General features: G+C 38.8%; 1 protein-coding gene across 2 annotated transcripts in view; it reads right to left on the reverse strand.

The window, feature by feature from the left end:
- Nucleotides 1–21,360, reverse strand: part of LOC107690606 (inactive phospholipase C-like protein 1) — a 69,821-nt gene that overhangs the window by 13,059 nt on the left and 35,402 nt on the right. For both annotated transcript variants that reach the window (XM_016488980.1, XM_016488979.1), the window contains exons 2-3: nucleotides 7,705–8,319; nucleotides 4,245–5,936 (exon numbers count right to left, since the gene is read on the reverse strand). In XM_016488980.1, the coding sequence (XP_016344466.1) occupies nucleotides 4,245–5,936; nucleotides 7,705–8,319 (2,307 nt within the window). The remainder of the gene's footprint in view (nucleotides 1–4,244; nucleotides 5,937–7,704; nucleotides 8,320–21,360) is intronic.

A 21,360-nucleotide genomic window follows, 5' to 3' on the forward strand; every position in this document is an offset into this window, starting at 1 on the left:
TCAGTGGTGTGGAGCATTTAACAGGTCTAAACATGACAAATGCAATAACTGTGTAGGGTAAACACAGGCAATAAATACAGAAGTATTTATTTACTGCATATTCCTGTCAAAGTTTTCACTGTCATATTCTAATAAAGGATATTTTAATTTTAAAGTAGGGGTGGGCGATATGGCAAAAATATCATATCACGGTTGTTGTTTTTTTTTTTTTTTTTTTTTTTTTTATGTTTTTCGGGCAGCCAAACTAATTTCCCTATTATAAAGACAAAGCCTTTCAAGGTAACAAAATTTTAAAAAAGAATGGTGGATATTTAGGCCAAAGTGGGCGAAGATAAAAATCTTTGTCATTATTTTATCTTAGTTATTAAATAAATAAGAAAGATACACATTGCAAATACACATAATACACAAATAAAACAAACAGTGATTTATTTTCAGGTACAATAGGTGCATTTAGCAGGAGCATTCAAGAAATTGAATGAACAAATATAAAAATAAAACACTATATAGACTGATTCCTCTTAAAGCAGCTGTATTGAAGTTTTTCAGTCAAGAGTAGTGAGTGATTTTTCCCTGTGTTTTGTTGTTTTATTAACATTCACGGAATAGTTCACCCAAAAATACAATTTTTGTCATTCTCTCTCTACTGTCATAGTGTTTTATTTTTATACCATCATTAACTCACTCAAAAGTTGTTTTAAACCTGAATGAGTTTCTTTCTTCTGCTGAACATAAATGTTATTTTGAAGAACACGGAAAGCCAAACAGTTGCTGGTCCACAGTGACTTTCATAGTATTTTTTTCCTACTATCAAATTCAATGTGGACCAGGAACTGTTTGGTTACCCACGTTTTTCAAAATATCTTCTTTTGGGTTCAGCACAAGCGAGAAATTAATACAGGTTTGGGACAATATATGAGTGAGTAAATAATGACAGAAATTACATTTTGGGGTGAACTATCCCTTTAATGACAGTCGGCAGCATGTTTAGTACTGTCCCTTTAAGACCTGCACGCATCTAATATACAGTACAGGCACGCATCCGGGGTTTTTTCTCTAAATGGTTTATTTTCATTTTAGGCATAACCAAATGAGTCTATAACCTTATGTGTTTTGACTGTATTAGCGCAAAAGATAACTTAGTTCAGTAATCAGACGCTGTTTGACAAGCTTTTTAGTGCACGCGCTTCAGAAAAAGCGCACGTCAGAAGAGCATGTGAATGAAATGTTTAACCGGCTTTAAAGCACATGCAAATAATGTACTTTTGTGATTGCGAATAAGTGCAGTGTTCCGTGAGTGTAACTCTACCACTGAGTTAACACTGTAGTGAATGTATGTTGCGTTGTACAGCATATTGAGATGGAGGCGCCAGAACTGCAGTTGATAAAATGTGCGCTGTAGCGCGATACTACGATATTTCTTCAAAAGCAGATCGAGGAGATATTTTTATCGTCCATGATCAGTGTTGCATATTGCACGCCCCTATTTTAAAGCCTCCAATTTCCTCTTGTTTCACCATGAAATGCAAGGTGCTTTGTTATAATTTATCCTTGAAAAGTTGTATTTTTTGTGGCAAACAATATTAGCTGGTTTATATTTAACTCGGTCTTACAAAACGAACAGTTCTGGTTTGCTGTGTGCGAGCGTAGCTTCGACAAGGATTTTTAATGTAGCCAAAAAGGGACAACAGGCAAACAGAAGCAGGGAGATGTCATGATGGTACCCATTGCTTTTATATGGATAATAGCACTGCAAATGGATTCTGGTTCAATGAAAAAATACATGACAATAGTGTGTTTATTGAGTGCTTGAACATCTCTCTGCTTGTTGATAGAAACTAGTATTCTTGACAAAAACATTTTTTAGCCTTCAAAAATTGCTGCTAACACAATTTCCTCAAACATACACTAACTCTCCTCAGATGAACCTTGTAAAAATGTAGGCTGATTGGTTTCAGCAGTCTTGCTACACACCCAGAGTGCTGCATGTTTGTGTCCACTTCATTGCACTGGAAATCACAGGTAAAACAAACCCACACCTGCACCAAGAAACTCTTAATTTGCATCACGTAATTAAAGCTGTCTAAATTTGGCATGCAACTGTAATTAGGCCCTGCTAAAAGAAAGGTCACATCATTAAAAAAAAAAAGGCTGGAAGAAACTGGCACCCACTTATAGAGCAGTGTAATGAGGTATCTAGACTGTAGGTTTGAACTACAATCCAGGGCAAGAGCATTAGTGTTAGCAGGCCATTAAGTTTTGATGTAGATCTTCCCTAATAACAGATCTAAGAAGAGTTGTGTTGAGTTGCACACTCTTGCGTCATCCCAGTGCATCCATGAGGACAGACTGCATCCATTAACCTCATTCTGGTTGTGGATCACAGGTCAGTACACTATACATTCATGTTATTTATGTATGTGACATTTCTGTTATAGTTTCCAGCTCAGGTTAGCACATGCTAAAAAAAATGAAAGAAATGGAGCAACCAGTGAGAGCTAACCTTTTATAAACTCGCTGCATTCTATCAGGATATGTTTGTCTAACTACATAGAGAGAAAATCAGCATGTCTTCAAAAAAAATAAAACATTCAAACTTTCAAAACAAATCTCAGATTCTGTCTTGAATCAGCGCTAAGAGCAGAATTAGCTTTCAGCCATTTTGTTGTCCTCTGAAACCTGTATACAAAGCCTAGGCAGTGCCAATAATATTTTTGTTACAGAAACACAATCCTCTCAGAATATAACACAATCCTCCAAAATATAACATGTTAGTTTGGAAGCACCTTGTCATCATTACAATCTTCTAAGGGAGGTCAATGAGTATGTGTTTTAGGATGATGGGGCATAGCTGAGCTCAGTCGTAACTGTGCTAATATTCCATGCAGCAGGTAATCAGTGTGAGACATGGCTCAGTTGCTGCTTCATGGACTGCAGCATTCTGATTAAGACACATGAGAATGGAGACTGCCCTCAAGACTGATACACACAGAGAAGCTCAGAACAACCTTGCACATCACTGGCCACACCAGAGAACACGAGTCAAAAACCCACAGGCAAGGTGCCATGTAAAACGTCTCATGCCTCAAAGTTTTATACAGTCTTTTTCTATCTCAGAAAAACATCAAACTACAGACCAGAAGTCAATAATTTCCCTTATGGGAGCTGTATTCCGTTCATATTCGTATGCAGAATTGACCATTCACAAAGAGCTTGATTGACAGGCGATCTGACCAATCATAACGCCAAATCCGCCATCTTGTCTGACAGCTACAGCCGGAAACTAACAATAAATTACATTTTCTATCTATTAGATTGTTTTATTAACGTCTACACCTACCCCAACCCTAAACAATAATGCAAAAACAGTCATTTTTGTTGTACATTGTGATACAAATTACGCTATACTGATGTGCGCATGCCCATGTAGCCGTAGCTGTATCCCTTTAAATCAGACAGGAGTGTAGATTAACTTCGGTGGACTTTGGTGAATAATGGTGTACTCCACGGCTGAAATAAAATACTTTCTGATTTTCATTCATGTTCATTTTGTGCTTTAAGTACACATGAAAAGATGATCGGTTCACATGGCGCTTTAACTGAGGCAATACAGTGATCTGTCATTAAAGAGCCACAAAACGGTATTTATTGTTAAAATTTCTTTAAAAATGACCAAATTTGAAAGCTGTGAGTCCTGAAACCTTGTACCAGAAGTAACCTGCTCTGTCTTGTCTGTCAGTGTGTTTCCTCTTTACTCTGCAATGTACTTTTTACTGCATGAGAACATGATGTGTAGTGTGAGAGCGGCATTGTTTGCCGGAGATAGCAAGGAGGGTGGGTCTTTGCGAAGGGTCAATTGTCACATACAAAAACATTTCCGTAAAATGGGCAGTTATGAATAATTATATCCAAAACGGTGATTTTATCATTGTTAAATAATTTACATTGAGTAGACCTAGAAAACGTTTTTCTTTTAGATGTACTGCTGATCATTTGTTTTGTGTGTGTACATTCATTGTTCATTCATTTTACCATGGTAAAAAAAGTATAAAGTAATGGCTACAGTACTGGCTACTTCACAACCAATTTGAAAGTTACATACAACTGCCACTAGGGGGCAAAATGCAAAAACCATATGCAAATATCAGAGATGGTGGCAAGGCCGGCTTTAGTTTCAATAAAGTGTTCCAACATCACATATGAAATAAATTAGATTTATATTCATGATGTTCTCGCTCTCTCACCTGGAACTCAAAGGTCTCGTCAAACAGTGGATCATCCTGGTTCTGGGCAGCAGTGCGAGTTCTCTGCTCTGTGCAGTCTGCAGGCACTCCGTGCAGCTCCAGCACCACATATGGGTCAATTACCTCACCTTTGGCACCAGAGCCTTGTGGCTTGGGAAGACTATGAGCACTAATGACCTTCACCCTGAGTGTTTGTGGTGGTACACCAGGCACACAGCCTTGTGACTGGGCACTGAAGTAGGAAACCTCCTCTCGCATGACTGCTGGACGAAGAACATACCCACACCCACCGTTCTGCATAAAACGGCCACGGGTCAAGTCTAGCATGGCACCTGGTGTCTGCTGGTTGAGTGCTACCAGTTGCACACCTCCTTTCCAGTAGCCTTGTGGGTTTGGGTTGCTAGAGTCTAGCCTTACAGAGCTGGGCCGCACACGAGTTAGATTGCGCTTGGTAAAGTTCACCAGCTCCTCTGGGCTCTCACTGGCCAGCCGTCCTGCCTCTCCCTCCCCAAGAGAGCACAGGGTCCAGTAAGGGGGGTCAAGGGTCATAGGTGTACCTGGTGTAGATGGAGTGGAGAGGGGGGAATGCTGTTGGGATGGCTGTGCACTCGTCCGGTGAGCATAAAAGTTGCGACTTCCAATACGAGCAACCGCGACGAGATCAGACAATTCACGCCGCAATCGGAGGCGCCTTGGCTGTGGGGGCGGGGGAACAACAAGGACCACCCCCAGTTCCTCTTCCCCAGGGATAGTCATCCTTCTGCCAGCCAGAGGACCACCACCACCAATCTCCTCATCCTCCTCAGATACCTCTCCTTCAGAACCTTCCTCTTCGGGGGGCAGCTTCTTTCCCACAAGAAGCACCTTTCCCTTCAGCTGCTCTGGAGAGGGCAAAGTGGTTGCACGACCTCCCAGACTGACAGGCAGAGATTCAGGGGTATAGAGCTTGGGTCCAAAAACTTTTTTTAGGTGTTGTGCAAGAGTACGTTGCTGGGAAGGTGAGCAACGCTGGCATAGATACAGCAGCAGAGGATACTGGGAGGTGAGAAAAGCATACTTGTTGACTACTTCCAGGGCACTGCGCAAAGTAACAGAACCATGATGGTGATGGTGATGATGGTGGTGGTGATGATGCTTTCCATCTGTACCATGGTCTACACCCAATAATGGCTCCCCTTCTGGCCCATCGGTAACCCCAAACTCCAGACAACGACAGCCAGCCTGCAGGGCTCGAATGAGACCCCCAAGATCAGCTCGGCCATGGACTTGGTCATCCAGCAGGTAGGAGCGGTAGGAGGCACTGATGAAATAATGAGATAGGGGCATCTTCATGTCCTGGCACACATTCTGGTGCTCAGGGTCTAATAACTGGCACTCAGCTGACTGTAGGTAGCAGGTAAAGCCGTCCAAGCCCAGTAGACCTCGTTCATGCCCAGCTGTAGAAGGCTCAAAGCGGCGAAGAAGCTCCAAGCAGCCCTCAGTGGTGGCCAATGGTAGACCTTGCTCAGTCTCTAGGAAAAGACGCAGGTCTTGGGCATCAAGGCACTCTCTGTCTTTTGAGAGTTGCACTAGCAAGAAATAGACATCAGGTCGCGTACACAACTCGCAGTAGGCCTCCTGGAATTCTTCCAGTGTAACATGAGAGGTTAGCTTCTCTTTGCTCCGCTGAATCTCCTTAAAGCGCAATCGCACCTGATAAAAAGAAAAAAGAAAGTTGTATTAACGTTATTAGTACACATTTGTGTTGGCAGCACTTTTATGGATAACAGTTTGAACTAGAAACCCAAACCTTGTTATTTTAAAGCATGATTAGAAAAGGGATTAATCTACAAACTATTATCATTTTGCTATTGCCCAAGGCACTTGCTCCAGGGGGAATGCCTTGCTTGATGAAAAAATGAAAATTTGATGTTTATCTGCTTACCCCCAGGGCATCCAAGATGTAGGTGACTTTGTTTCTTCAGTAGAACACAAACTGAGATTTTTAACTCAAACCGTTGCAGTCTGTCAGTCTTATAATGCAAGTGGAAGGGAATCACGGCTTTGAGAGTCATTGACACTCTATCTACAATCTCAATTAGGAGTGTCAATGATCCATTTGAGAGATAGGTAGCGGTAATGCACTTATACGTATGTGATGCGCCGTAAAGCAAGAAGAAGAAGACGCCTCACGCGCAGGACGTGAACGCGCTCAGGAATGTTCGGACATTGCGTTGAAAATCAGAGGTAAAAAACTATATAAATACTCTTCAGTTTCTTGCACAGACCGATTGTTTTGTCTTTTCACATCAATGTATCATCACGAGCTGCAGGGTTTAATTTGGTTTTGTTTGCGTATGTTTTATGACTCTCAAAGCCGTGATTCCCATCCACTGATATTATAGGACTGACAGACTGCAACGGTTTGAGTTAAAAATCTCAGTTTGTGTTCTACTGAAGAAACAAAGTCACCTACATCTTGGATGCCCTGGGGGTAAGCAGATAAACATCAAATTTTCATTTTTGGGTGAACTATCCCTTTAAAGTATCTACTAAATAATAAAAAAGAACATTAGGACTACTGTCAGGTAACGGTTGGTTATTGATGACCAAGGCCTTGAGAGTTCTGCAGTCTACTGTAATTATCATCTGCTTATAATGTAAGCCTGTCTCATCAGTTTTTTAGCTTTTGTTTCTTGAATAAGAAATGCTGGGGGGTGATATTCTTCCTTGAAAAGAACTTTGAAACTTAATGAGCAATCACAGAACAAAACTATTACACAAACCAGAGGCAAATCAAATAAGCAGCTTGCGGCAGATAGTGATTTGAATCTTGAGAGACAAAATGTCACAAGTCATACAAATTCAGGAACAGTAGCACTTCACAGGGCCTAGATCTTGTCCTGCATTTTTCAAGATTAGGATACAGCCAGGAGCAAAGTGAGTCATGCCTATACAGTCAGCTCCTCAATGCTTGCCCTTTTTGCCTTTACATGTCTCTCTAGACACATGAAGCAGATGCCTCACACCCGCTGTCACAAAGACTTGGAGACTTGGCCCTGTGGCTTCTGTCTGTCCTCCTCCTGTCCCCAGCTGTCCAGTCCACACACAAACACACATGGATGAAACTACTGTCACAGCTGCCAAATTGAAAACTAAACAATTGCTGTTTGCCTCAGCAGGGCTGGTTATCAAGTCAAGCCAAGTAATGATACAGAGAGAGCTCTGGAACAACAATCATATTGCCTGTTCATATTTATGGCTCTTTCAGTGTTTGTTTTTCATCTCTTACTGCTCTAGGACAGTAGTATGATTCTTATTTTATGCGTCCTACATAAAAACCGCCACAGTATATGCATTCATGATTGCTTTCAATTTGGGGTGTCAGACATTCAGTATTGCTTGGCTTTTTCTAAACCCATTTACTCATGAAATGCAAGATTTTGTGGTCAATAAATTGAATTATAAAAGAATGTCCTACCTTTGCTTCCCTAATGCCAGGGCAGAGTTTACAGATGGTGGCCACTGCTGTGTCCTCAGACGCAATTCCGTGACCATCTTCATCAACGAGAGCAAACTCAGCCGCCAACCAGTTCTGCCTCATCTTGTTCCCAATACTGCCTTCTCCCACCCCTCCATCCCCTCCACCAATGGAACCAGGGTGAGACAACAGGTACCGCAACCCTGTCACCCAGATGTTGGCCACATCGGCAGAGAGAGCAACCAGGTCCAGAGACTGATACTCGTCACCGTGAATGATGGAGAAGGCTGCTTCTTCAGCAAGGTGATCAGATGGGCCATTGTAGAGAAAGGTCTCTGTGCTTTTCCCTGTGCGGACCTCACGGATAGCGGAGATGTCAAGTCGAGCTCGGTCACCATCTTTCTTGGAGGGTTCCCAACGGAGGCAGGCCAGCTCAGGATCCAGAGTGTAGAATCTCGAGTAGATGCGCGAGTTGGGTCGCACCTTCTTTAGCTCGCAGCCACCCTGCATGAAGGCAAGGCAATCTGCAGCACTGCTCACCTTCTTTTCTGATGGCATACTGCTGAAGGAAACAGTTTTCTTTCTCCCTCCACTGACCTTGGCCACTGAAGGATCCTTGGAGAAGAAAAGAAGAAAAAATTAAACACTATGTGAACCACAAAGAAAGAAAACTTCTATGTCATTCTAGACAGTTCTGTTCTAGTAAAGAAATCTTAGCAACAAAGCAAGATGGAAATTGTCTCATGATCCATCACAGAAAGTTCTTTGTGTTCAAGCATGTCTGTAAGTTTAAGTCCAAACACAATGCATGTTTCAACCTGAAACGACTTTTTGCACATAATCATTCAGGCACATTTTAGACAATAATGGAGCTTCATGTCATCCAAGGGAAATTAACTATGGTGCCCTTCCTCTGGCCTATTCAGAATAAACTAACCACATCCTACATTACATCACAGACCAGCAGCACTGGACTGTGTATTGCAATTGTATATCAAAAATATCCCTGCTTTTTCTTTGCTATTCTTAATTCTGTATTTGTAATTTTAAATTATTGGTGTCAAGTTAATTTTACCTAGCACAACCTAAAATCTTGGGCTTCATAAAGAAAAAAAATATCCTTTAAAAATATTCAGATTTGACTGAATTCCCAAATAAGATGATTCGGTAACATGATGCTGAAAAGCTTATGTAGCAATTCAGCCATGCACATTAACATTTTAAAAACAGTTACAGAATGATGAAATGATCATGAAATTCATTTTGGAGTAACAGAAAAAAGCAAAAGTTAATGATGGCAGAACTAACTGTCACTTTGCCCGTCCCACTGAAAGGAAAGGAGATAAAAGGTTTATGTTTGCTGGGCTGGTGGTCTTGCTAGTTTAAACATATGTGCTTGCAGCACTGGCCTACAGTATCTATGTCATAATACCTAAAAATGAATCCACAACAAAGCCTCCTAAAGGAAACACATTATGTCATTGCAGTAGTTAGAATGTGTAATCTGGGATTTCCACCCCAAGCCATTTGGCACTAATCAGACTGACTCTCATAACAGATACGGAGGGAGTATGCACACAGAAGCTAATGAATGTCAGACATACCAAATATCAAATATGGACTTTATACAATCAAGACATGAATAATCCCATTAGAAAGTCTTCAGTTTCTCTGCATGTGCCATAACTATTACTTTTCAAATCAATCAGACATGAAATTTATATCTGGCAGACAATAAAATGGGCAGAAAAAAAATCCAAAGACTCAACCATATCTGTCCAGGGACCAGAATATCATATATAAACTTGGGTGGCAACCTAGCAACCACCCCCAACATCCTAATAACCAACTAGCAACACTCTTGAATTCAACCAGAAAACACCTGCAGGGAATTTTTCTGTATTGATTTTTCAGATGTTTTACCTGAATTTTGAAATACACATTGCATTGTGTTTTAGGGTTAAAGGAAATGTCCACGAAAAAAAAAACATACTGGTACAGTAATTTATGTCAGGATATAATTTGCTTTTCTTGATTTTTTTTTTTTTTTTTTTTTTTTAACAGTGTAGTTTCACATTCACATTCTGCTACTTTATCACAATTCACATCCTTTTTGAGTCAAGGAAGAAATAAGCACAACTTGGAGCTTTCACAAAACAACACAATTCTGGAATTCCTCAGCCAAGCAAAACCCAGTTGACATTCAGACCAGAGAAGCAGTGGATTAGGTCAGGTCAGAGAGTACAGTGTGCAGCCACTGAGCACTCTGACAGGTTCATTTGTCTTCGTTTGTCTGTTTTATGCAGCTGGCAGACTCCATTCCTCAAAGCTGCCATGCTTCTGGACCAGAACCTGCCTGACGAGTCGACAGCCTGCCGCTGTGAATCCAGGTCAGCAGGTGTTTGAGCAGACTGGGTGATAGCGGAGCTGAAGCTATCACAGTGAGCCATGCAGCACAGTGCACAGTTTAACTGGCATGACCACACAAGGCTAAAATGTAGCTTTAGTGGGTAGACACCCAAGGGCACAAGGAGAAAGAGGCAAAAAAGCAGGCTGCTCATCCGTCCATCCATCTATGCCACCTACCAATCAGGGCTCTCCAGTATACCATGATGACAAGTCTGCAAAGCTTTTAATGTATCATTCTAGTCTAAAAGTGTATCTATCAGACTTAATCCCCCTAAGCGCACTTCAGTTTGCTTTGTTTTTTGAAACATAGATTGTTTTTTGTGTGTGTGTGCGTGTGTGTGTGTGTGTGTGTGTGTGTGTGTCTGTGTGTGTGTGTGTGTGTGTGTGTGTGTGTGTGTGTTTTTCCAACAAAGAATGGAGGGTCCACCAGTGAGGAAAGGAAAGGAATATTTGTAAGAGAGTGTTTGCTAAGGAATACGAAAAAAGGGTGTGAAATATAGCAAGGGTTGCAGAAAAACAGAGTTAATGAGATGGAGGGATGAGTGTAACAAAACACACACGGCTGGAAAACCTAGAACGTAGGTAAAACACACATCTTTCTTCCATAATATAAAATTACACCAACATTATAAGCAATTTTCCACCATCAGTCTGAGAGGGATAACAAAAGTATCAAACACAGCAAGGGGGAGCTGGGAGATGAAGTGTGGTTAAATTTAGATGTGCTCCCATCTCCACTTAATCAAGGGAAAGAGGAGGGGAATGGAAGGGGAGCACAGGCACTAGCAAGGAGGAGATAATAACTGGAGGTTGGTTGGATGGAGAAGAAACTGAGGACAAGGAGGAGAAAATGAAGAGTGACAAGGGAAAATATAATAAGAACTAAAATGCGTCAGTATGGGCGCTGGTGATGGTTCAGACTGAGGGAATAACCCTTGGTCTATTCCTACCAGAGCTGACTGGTTTTAATAACAGTCAAGTCCCTGCCCTTTAAGGGGCATTTTCAAGCTCATCAGTGATTTGGCAGCTAAAACCCACGATGACATCAGCCTGCTCTACTACTGAGTCCTCACAGAACCTTTCCAATGCTGCCTGAGGCTAAACTCTTTCACACTGCAGAGTGTTTAATACTGTCATCTGCTTACAGCCAATACAAATACTCTAGACTTAAAGGAAGACAACAAAGCAAATCCACAAATCGAAGGCTGTGAAAGAATATTTTATTCACAGATATTGACAAATGCAAGAACATGCATCTATGTATGTATGAGTAACAATTAGTCAACTAGCAAGGTCTAGATTTTGTGTATAGTTACACCAGTGTTTCCCAACCTCTGTGCTACCAACTAGTGTGCCGTGACAGGTTGTCGGGTGTTGTGGAAAATGATCAAAAATGTCCTCTCTCTAATATATTTCGTTATTATGATTTAAATCAGTGATATTGGTCATCGTTATGACTGTTTGTGGGTTTTACACGTATTTAACCAATGAAAAGTATTCAAAGAGCTTGTGACTAAACCTGGATCCTCAAATTGTCAGTCAAACCTCATAACTCCACCCCGTTTCCATTCAGAATAAAGTGCCGTGAGGCACAGTTTGACAACAGACGTCTACTTCTTCGCAATGCAAGGGTAAATTAAAGAACTGACATTTAAATAAGTACAGCATTTTCTTTACTCAAGAAACACTGTCCATAAAGGCTAATGTTTTTGTTTGTTTGAAGAGCGGAGAGGAGTCTTAGCATTTGCTGTCTAGTTAGCCAATATTCTTTTGTACGTTTTAAATACATCACGAGATTTTGGCTAAATGTATTAAACAACAAGAAAAAAACGAGCCCCCATATAGCTATAATAAACTTTATAACCTATAAATTGATGAAAACATCATGTGATTAATTTACTGCCTCAGATGCGGCCATTCTAATGATGGACAAAATGCAGATCTCCGTCATTCGCTTAACGAAAAACGTTAACTCCATTGGAACATGATTTTCACAAAATGGTAAGTGCAGTGTCTGATCATATATAAAGCCAAAACACCAACTCTGACGACGCATTGTTTAATTATTGAAAAAAAAAGTATTTCCGAATTTTTTTAGTGCTTAGTGTTGAGCCGTGGGATTTTCTTATTTATGAAAACTGTGCCGAGGCAGAAAAAAGGTTGGGAAACACTGAGTTACACTACCATTCAAAAGTTTATAAATGTAATACTTTATTTAGCAAGGATGCAATAAATTGATCAAAAATGAAAGCGTGAAATTAAGCTTTGACATAACGGGAATGAATGACATTTTAAAATGCAAAATATTCACAATATTAATGTTACTACATTTTTTATCAAATACATACAGCCATGGTGAGCATAAAAGACTTTCAAAACATAAAAAAAAAAAAAAAAAAAAAAAAAATTTGCAACCAAACCCGAATGTTTGAACGGTTGTGTATACAGTGATATTTTGCTTTAATTAGCATGGTACAGGTTTTTTTTATTCGCTTTGGTACTATTTTCACAAGCAACTGTTACATTTTCATAACTCTTCATACTAATATCACAACAGATCATCAAAAGTGCACTTTTTTCAAACATTTCAACATATTTTCAATTGTCTTAGTACAATACACACAATCACAAAGTACTCTTCACTACACAAAATAAGTGTTTCATCTATATAAATGTTTCATTCATAGTAACTGTGTTTCATAAATAGGGTGACCGATTTATACGGGTCATTTTTACGGGACGTGTCCTTGCCAGGATTTCTATATTGCCTAAAATATCCAGGTTTTGGCTGTTTGCACTGTGCAGATCGATCTTTGTATGACATTCACGAGAGCTATAGAGAACAGAGCAGACGGCTCCTTATGCTTTCGAATCGCTCTCGCGGTACTTTGGTGTCATTCAATGATTGGTGCGCGGCGACGCTTCAAGTCGAACGAACGAGCAAACACGTACGCGTATTTGCATCGCTTTGAATGTTCTCTTAGATCTCACCTTCTCACGCGCCACGATTGGTCGATTATATACAATACCTGCATGTTATTGGTCAAACTACTTTGGATGTTTTAGGCAATATAAAAATCCTGGCCAGGACGTGTCCCGTATGAACGGCACATATGGCCACCCTATTCATAAAACTCTTACTATCAAACTTTTTATTTGCATGTCTTCTCATTCAGTTTAATACATTTGTCTATTATTTCATCTAACTCATCTTAATGGTTAATCAGTGAATCATTTGGTACATCTATTCCTAGCTATAGATATAGATTCAATAGATATAGTTTCTAAAGAACTTGTTTGCAATTTAAGGATAACCAAATGCAATAAATAATTTTTACACTATAAGTGATTTATCTTAGATGATTATTCTTAGAGTGAGTGGTTCACTCACAAAATGTCCCCACAAAAATGGCAATATCTGAAATTGTTGTCCTTGTGGGAGATGTTTAATTTTTCTATGAGAAAAAAACTGAATTTTCGTAGGGTAGGTTTAGGAGTAGGGTTAGTGTATGGGGATAAAATATACAGTTTGTACAGTATAAAACCCATTACCCTTATGGAATGTCACCATAATGATAGGAATACCTGTGTGTGTGTGTGTGTGTGTGTGTGTGTGTGTGTGTGTGTGTCTACCTACTTTACCATATTTTGGGGACAAATTGCCACCCAGAAGTGAGCAAAACCTGACAAAATCACCAAAAACCTCCCTTTGAGGATGTTCTCATTTGTAAAATGGTGTGTTTTGCAATTTGTGAACATACAGCAGGATACAAGCGAGAGGAACTGATCAGAGATTGATCAGACAGATGGCATCAAATACAACATTTTACATTACATTATGCCATTTGATACTGTATATAGAAGCATTACCATGGTAAATACTGCACATAACTATAACTCACCCTTCATCTGAAAAATTCAGCTAGAATATAGATTCAGTCATATGGCACAGTGAGGACATTTACTGCATTAGGTAAAAACCTTATGGCCATGTCATACCTTCATCACACCTTTTGATAACACACTTACATTATGCCATGCGATACTGTATATAGAGGCATTGCCATGGTAGAGACTGCACATTACTATACCTCAACTTTCATCTGAAACGTTCAGCTACAGTACAGTTTCAGTCATATGGCATTGTGAGGATTTTGCACAATGCACATTCCTGCATTGACAGTAAACCATATTCTAGCACAAAACCTAATGGCCATGTCATACCTTCATCACACCTTTTGATAACACACTGGATAAATACTTTTACAAACATTAAGGATTTTATGTGAGATATGCAAGTTAGGTAAGTATATTTTCTAACATGACAGTGATTGCCTGTATTACTGTAATTATTTCAGCAACAAAGGTGATTTGAAACATGCATCTTGCATTGTTTGCTCTTGAATGAACTGATTGTTAAAAGTACTAAATTGAAAGAAGATCTTACTGTTGTGTTTTGGTGATTAAACCAAATGATCTCAATACATATCACAATGATATTGTTTTGAAAGTGACTTGTGGTGTTATAAGTGTGGTCAGTTTAAAGTTTTGTACTAAGAGTTTTGAAAATGTACACCTGACTTATGAAAATAGTACCAAACCAATTTAAAAAACTGGAACAGTTGCTTTTAGACTGTTTTGTTTTCACAGTAAAAGCTTCATGGAAATGTTGTGCATTTACATTCACCCTCTTTAAAAAAAAAACATCTCTATAGTCAAACACATTCAGGGATGTCTTTGGCTGCCAATTTTAAGAAAATGTAGTTTTGCATATTCCTAGTTTTAGTAGGCTAAACAAATTAAGTTAAAATGGGCATGTTAAAATGGTATAGGATAACAGAGCCTGCAAAATACAGTATTTATTTGAAAGGAGACATTAGCTTTGAGCAATACAGGGCAAGCAAACAAAGAGCTAATCACATGGCAGTCTGTTGAGGAAATTCTGCGGAGACTTGCATGTAGCGTAATTGTATACTGACAAATGAATGGCTGATTATTATTTTTTTCAAAAACAAACAAACCAAGCCATCCTGCACTGCAGAAACTAAAACTGCCATTATGATATTCTCCATAACAGTATGACAGACAGAGTGAATTGTTTAAAGGGATAATTCACCCAAAAATGTATGTTCTGTGATAATTTACTCTCCCTCCTGTCATTCCAAACATATGACATGATTTATTCTGCAGAACAGACAAGAACATTTTTTTTGGGGGGGGGGTCTGTCTCAGACCTTTTTTTTTATCCATGCAATAAAAGTAACTTGGGTCCAAAGTAGTTCTTCAACAATCTTTTTTTTGGTGTTCAACAGAAGAAAGAAAGAAAGTCATACAGGTTTGGAATGACGTAAGGGTGAGTAGATGTTAATTTGCACAGAATTTCTGTCCATCAGCTCATTAACCCACTCACAACAGAGACCACTAACCCATCCCAAAATACCACCCCGTACCGCTGACTTCATCAGCTGGAACAACACCTGGTGCTGCCCGTAATCTACTCCAGCTCCAGACAAGCCACGGAAAATCCAGCTAATGATCCCAGCTCTGAGAAAGCAGTAGATTAGTGCCACCACGCCGCTCCCACCCCATGAGACCTGCGGGGTAATCCGTGCCGGATGGAGAGCCAGTGATTTAGCAGGGTTAGAGGGGAACGCTCATGGATTAACCGACAATGAGTTTAGCCGGGCATCAATCCTACCACCCAACTAATTGAAAATGCTGATGTGTGGGTCAAAATAGAATTATGTCAAGCAGAAATGTGAGGCAGAGCTGATCTCCTGACATTGAGCTTGTCTATAAACAGCTTGAAGGATGAAATGTGTTGTTAAAGCAAATATGAGTACAGCAAAGAGAGATTATCAAACACCTGTTCTTCCCAGGAGCAAAAAAACGACAAATATAGAGTAGGATAGAGAAGGTTGTGTATAAAGACGGTGATGGTGGTGCATTAAGGATCAAATTAAATTAATCTAGTAGTTACCCTTCACATTTCTAAGCAATATTGAGAAATAATTTAATAAAGTACAGCAGAGTGTGAAAAAAATGTTCCAGTACAATTTGAATAACTCCTGCCTAACAGCTGGCAGCTATGGAGATTTCAATGTTCCAACTCATTACTCGGAAACTGCTTTATAATTAAATGCATGCTGTAAAACTTAAACAGGACTTTAATAGGATTACACTCACTAAACCTTCTGTTATACCTGTCTGTCCTGGAATTAAAAAACAGGTTTATTACAGTACTTCCTACAGATGTATCATTGCCTTAATCTAACCCATCTAATGTGTTGGTGTGAAAGTACAATAACTATTTGTAAAAGTTTGTAGAAATGTTCAACCGTTTTGACTATTTGACTCAAATTGAATTTAAAATTGACTTAATACTTTGATGATCTCCACTGGCCTTGTGATATCTACTTAGAGACATTTAGTTTCAACAGAGTTATTTCCAGGTTTTATTATCCAAATTGCTTTATTTTATTATCTATCTAGCAGATGAGTTTTCTGCTAGCCAACCAGAAACTCTGGAAGTAGAGAAAAGCAGCTCACAACGATGGGCATGATTGCAAAGCACGTCTGGTCTCACATGATTAAGAGTAAAGCACTTGAAATAATTGCCGGCCATTTCCACAATCAAGTTCCTCTTATCACAGTTTTTTACGGCCTACATAGCCTACACAGTCATCAGCCTACGCTGCTTTACAGGTTCCATTCTGAAAACAATCAGTCCTCAGGCAGTCTTCAAAGCTGCCCGAATGAGCAGGGAAAGCCTCAGACACCACTTACTCAAATGTCTGCCAAGAGTGATTTTCAGGTCATTTGTTTCCTAAAAAGCCTCCTCAGCACTCACACTTTCTTAGACCGAAGCGAAAAAGACATACAACTGTTTATTTAAGCCAAAGGTTCTCAACTGTCAAACAGAGTCACAGGGATGTGCTAAATGCAAATAATGGACCCTTTTCACAAGACTGATGACGTTTAACGTTTTTTTATATTTTGATAATTTTTTTTTAAATGTATGTATGTACATTTATAACACTATACTTTGTATTATGCATACAAAAAAAACTAGTTAACGCTAATGCGAGGGTGTTTATAATGCAGCGTCTAAGGGAGGGACGGTAAATTTGACATTGTTCTCTCTTCTGACTGCCGTTATCAGTCTCTCTCGATTTTTTTCCTTTTTTTGAAATTCATGAAAACACTATCGTGGAGTTTTTCTTTTGCAGTTTGAGCAAATGGGAATGCAAAAAATGTGTGGTATTCTCCCATTCACTGCTCTTGAAGTTAACCCAACTATGATGACTTCCACTGCTGAGAAACCCAGAAATGGGAAAAAGGTCCATAACCTGCAACTAACTATTCAATAGTTAGTTAGTTACATTATTTTGAATAGTTACATTTATTTTGCTAATTTTTTATTTTGCTAACAGTTAAAATAAATAGGTCTATCACTTTTTCACAAAGAAAAAAAGAGAAAATGTTTATATTTTTATTGATGACATCAGAGGTTGTGCATCCAATCAAACTACAGCATATTAGTGCATTCATCTGTCACTTAGTAAAATGGCTAATACTAATACAATATTTGGCCCAGTGTCTTTTCCATCTGCTCAGTTGGTAAACCACACTTCTGCTGTTGTTTATGCATTTACAAAATTGTCAAATACAAAAATGATAGTACTGCATATAAATCCTAATGAATATTCAAAATGCACCTATTAAGGCCTTTCTGCTGCTTAGTAACATTAAACAGCTAACAAATAGTGTAATTAATATATTACTTGGTAGATAATTTTTTTTAGGGTTATCAATATTTATTGAACACTGTGATCATGTTTTTCCAAGTCTGCAAAACTAACTTTCTCCTGAAAAAAAACAAATACATATACATATATACACACATATTGTAACGCCCCTGTGGACTGTTTGTTGTGGTTTCTTCCCTTTGTGTTGGTTTAGCCCGTCTAATTTTTTAGGGTTATCAATATTTATTGAACACTGTGGTCATGTTTTTCCAAGTCTGTATACACTCTTAAAAATAAAGGATCTTCACGATTCCATAGAAGAACCTCTAAATTGTTCCATAAAGAACCTTTAACATCTGAAGAACCTTTCTGTTTCACAAAAGGTTCTTTGTGGCGAAAGAAGGTTCTTCAGATTATAAAAGGGTAAGAAAGAGATGGTTCTTTAAAGAACCTTTGACTTGATGGTTCTTTGTGGAACCAAAAATGGTTCTTCTATGGCATCGTTGTGTAGAACCTTTTAAGCACCTTTATTTTTAAGTGTAAGTAACATTCTTCTGAAAAACACATAAATGAATAAATAAATAAAACACATATCCATAACTTTCCAACAACAAAAAAAAAAAACACGTTCAAAAGGACATTGTGGACATGTGTTTCTTTTGTACGTCCTCGTCCAGTTCATGTATATATCTTTGATTGAATTTGTTCACCCTTCACGCCATTGAACTTGCTGTATCCCCTTGCTACCCTGCTTCAAAGAGCCTCAAAGACACGTCTAGACCCTCCAGAGAGTCTTTACCCAGAACAAGTGCAGGCTGAAAGCAGACTTATAAAAGGATAAAAGTGCTGTCATTCCTTATTAACAACTGCTGCTCCATTCCAAGCTGGCAAAGGAGTCTGCCACAACATCCATGCTCTGTGAATTCCTGAAAATCTGAATGGCTTTCCATGCAGTAAAACAAGAGAGGGAAACCGCCGGATGCACACAACACAGTAGGAGTGACAGAACAGTACAAACAAGTTTGTGCATCTTTTACTTCACCCCCGTGGATTTAGACAGAGAACTAGGAAATTTTAATGATTGACTGTATGGCAAACATTAAAGTGCCCATCAGAGAAAGACTCTTCAGCCACAAGACAGTTAAACAATTAAAAAGCAAGACAGTTACAGTGACATAAAATGTTTAGCGGTACAAAAAGAATAGCTATTAGACTATATCTCTGCTGCCTAGCAACTCAAGTTGAAGGACATGCAACTGGATAATACATAAGTAATGACTGCATTTTCTGCTGCATAACCTTGGTAGAAAATGCCTGCCAGGATAAATTCACAATCACCTGGGCTGACATTGTTTATTCAAGTTTAAAGACACAAACCTTAGCATGGTTTTAGGAAGCAGCTGCAGTTTTAGCAGCCCGAACAGCCCAAGGACTGTTAGATTTCTTGTTGGGATGTGGTTCAGTGGATAAGAAGCATTGCTCTGAGTGTCTCAAACCCTGAGGAGCTGTTCCTGGCTGTTAATTAGCAAAGCTTGTCCCAATCCCTCGTGTTAATTACAGCAGACATGCTGGAAGAGGTTAGGCCATGCCTGGAGAACAGATCAACCCATGGATTTACACTTGTTTAGCTATTCACCTTATTTTTAACATAAGAGCGGGTACAGCCATTCTTAACTCGAACGCGAGAGGCTTCTGCTGTCATTCGGTTCCAGTTATGTTTAGCTGAAAAAACATTTTTTATGCTTCACACTGTAAACTGGTATTTGTTATCATATTTTACTATTGTAATCATAAAGTGAAAATAGTGAAAATATTTTTACCATTTACTTCGCTTTGTTATTCTTCTAGTTATCTATCTATAGCGGTTAATGAATCAATAGTCTTGAAATAGCTTATTTCCACAACGCAAAATAAGGTGGATAGAAGTGGAAATGGCAATATCAAGCGTAGGGTTATTTATTTATTGTTTGTTTGTCTTTTTATTGTCTTCCAAATCAATCTTCAATTCTCAAATTCTATTTACATTTCATTTTTTCCATTTCTGTATTTTGTCACCCATACATTAGGAAAAAGGAATGAACAAAAAAAATGCATACTGTATGTATATATAAATTCAATAAATGCACACATAATTTTTTTAATACACATACATGTTATTTTACATAATTCTAAGTTAAACATGCTTATATATTCTTATATACAGACACAAAATATTGTATATGCTTATGCAATCAATAAACATCCCATGTAATTCCTTTTAAAATGACTTATTTCTTGATTGGCAGCGCTAATGAAAATAAGTTCTAAAGTGGATGAAAAGGTACCGTTTACCATACTTATAAAAAAGGGAAAGTGTCATTTTAAATAAGAATTATACACAATACTGTGAGATCCGTTTGACTGTGTGACTGTTTTTAGTCAACTTGCACCCAAATGTGGTAACACCTATTTCCTGTTTGATTTTTTTTCTTCCCCACCAAAACGTGCACAAAATGAAACGCTTGGCTGGAAGCAATCTTATGTCTGCTGAAAGTGAAGTGAGCAGATCCGGGCCATCGCAGCATGCCAAACAAGGCAGCAAAGCAAGTGCAAAAGAGAAGCCAGGGGCTGGGAATGAGAGAGGAGAGAGGGGAGAATTAACTGTCTGGCTGGCACTTACTCTTGCATAAGTAACACGCGCTTGGATCTATGAATTCAGCTGCGCATCATGACTATGAGTGTGACGTATAGCGAAAGCTACAGAAGGGAGTGTGAGAGAGGCAGAAGAGGAGATGAAGTATGGAGGAAGACATATTTGTTCACGAAAATCTAAATGTGACACTTCAGGCTCCATCCATAACCACCAGCAATGTAAAAAAGCACTTGTATGGAAAACAGAGTTTGTTTATTGCTAATAATTTCAATAGGCAATACAAAGAGAAGATCTTCAACCTTCACTATTACTTCAGTTTTTCTTAATCTTTTTATTTTTTCACTATGGTTCTCTTGCATTGTAGTTTATTACTGTTTTGGCACCTTAACTTTTTTTCATTGTGTTTAGCAAATAACTTCATTTAATCTCCCTCTTACTCCATGACTGGACCTATATTTCACATCTAGAATTTTTTCTCTCAATTTTCTCTGTTCTTGCCAAATTTCTCCAAAATCTAACTGATTTTCCCACTTCTTGTGGATCTCTATTTTAGATCATCCTCAATTTATTTTCAGCAGGCTTGTTCTTTTTGTCTTTTTTTGAAAGCCACCCACACTGCTAGAGAGAAAACAACATAACACAAAACAAACAGAAGCAGTGATCTATCAAATGGCCTGTATGAACTTGTGGAGGTGTAAAGCAATTTAACCAGGGACACTGGTGTTTTCCCTCAAGGCTGTACCTTCTTTTGTTTGTTGCAGTACATCTCTTTACCTCTGACCTTTGAATACAGTTCAGTCAAACCACTGGACACCTCAAGTGGACTTCACCACAGACTCAAGCTCATGCACAACAAAAAAAAAAAAA

The sequence above is a fragment of the Sinocyclocheilus anshuiensis genome, unplaced genomic scaffold (genome assembly GCF_001515605.1).
Source record: "Sinocyclocheilus anshuiensis isolate Anshui unplaced genomic scaffold, SAMN03320099.WGS_v1.1 scaffold1709, whole genome shotgun sequence".
NCBI lineage: Eukaryota > Metazoa > Chordata > Actinopteri > Cypriniformes > Cyprinidae > Sinocyclocheilus > Sinocyclocheilus anshuiensis.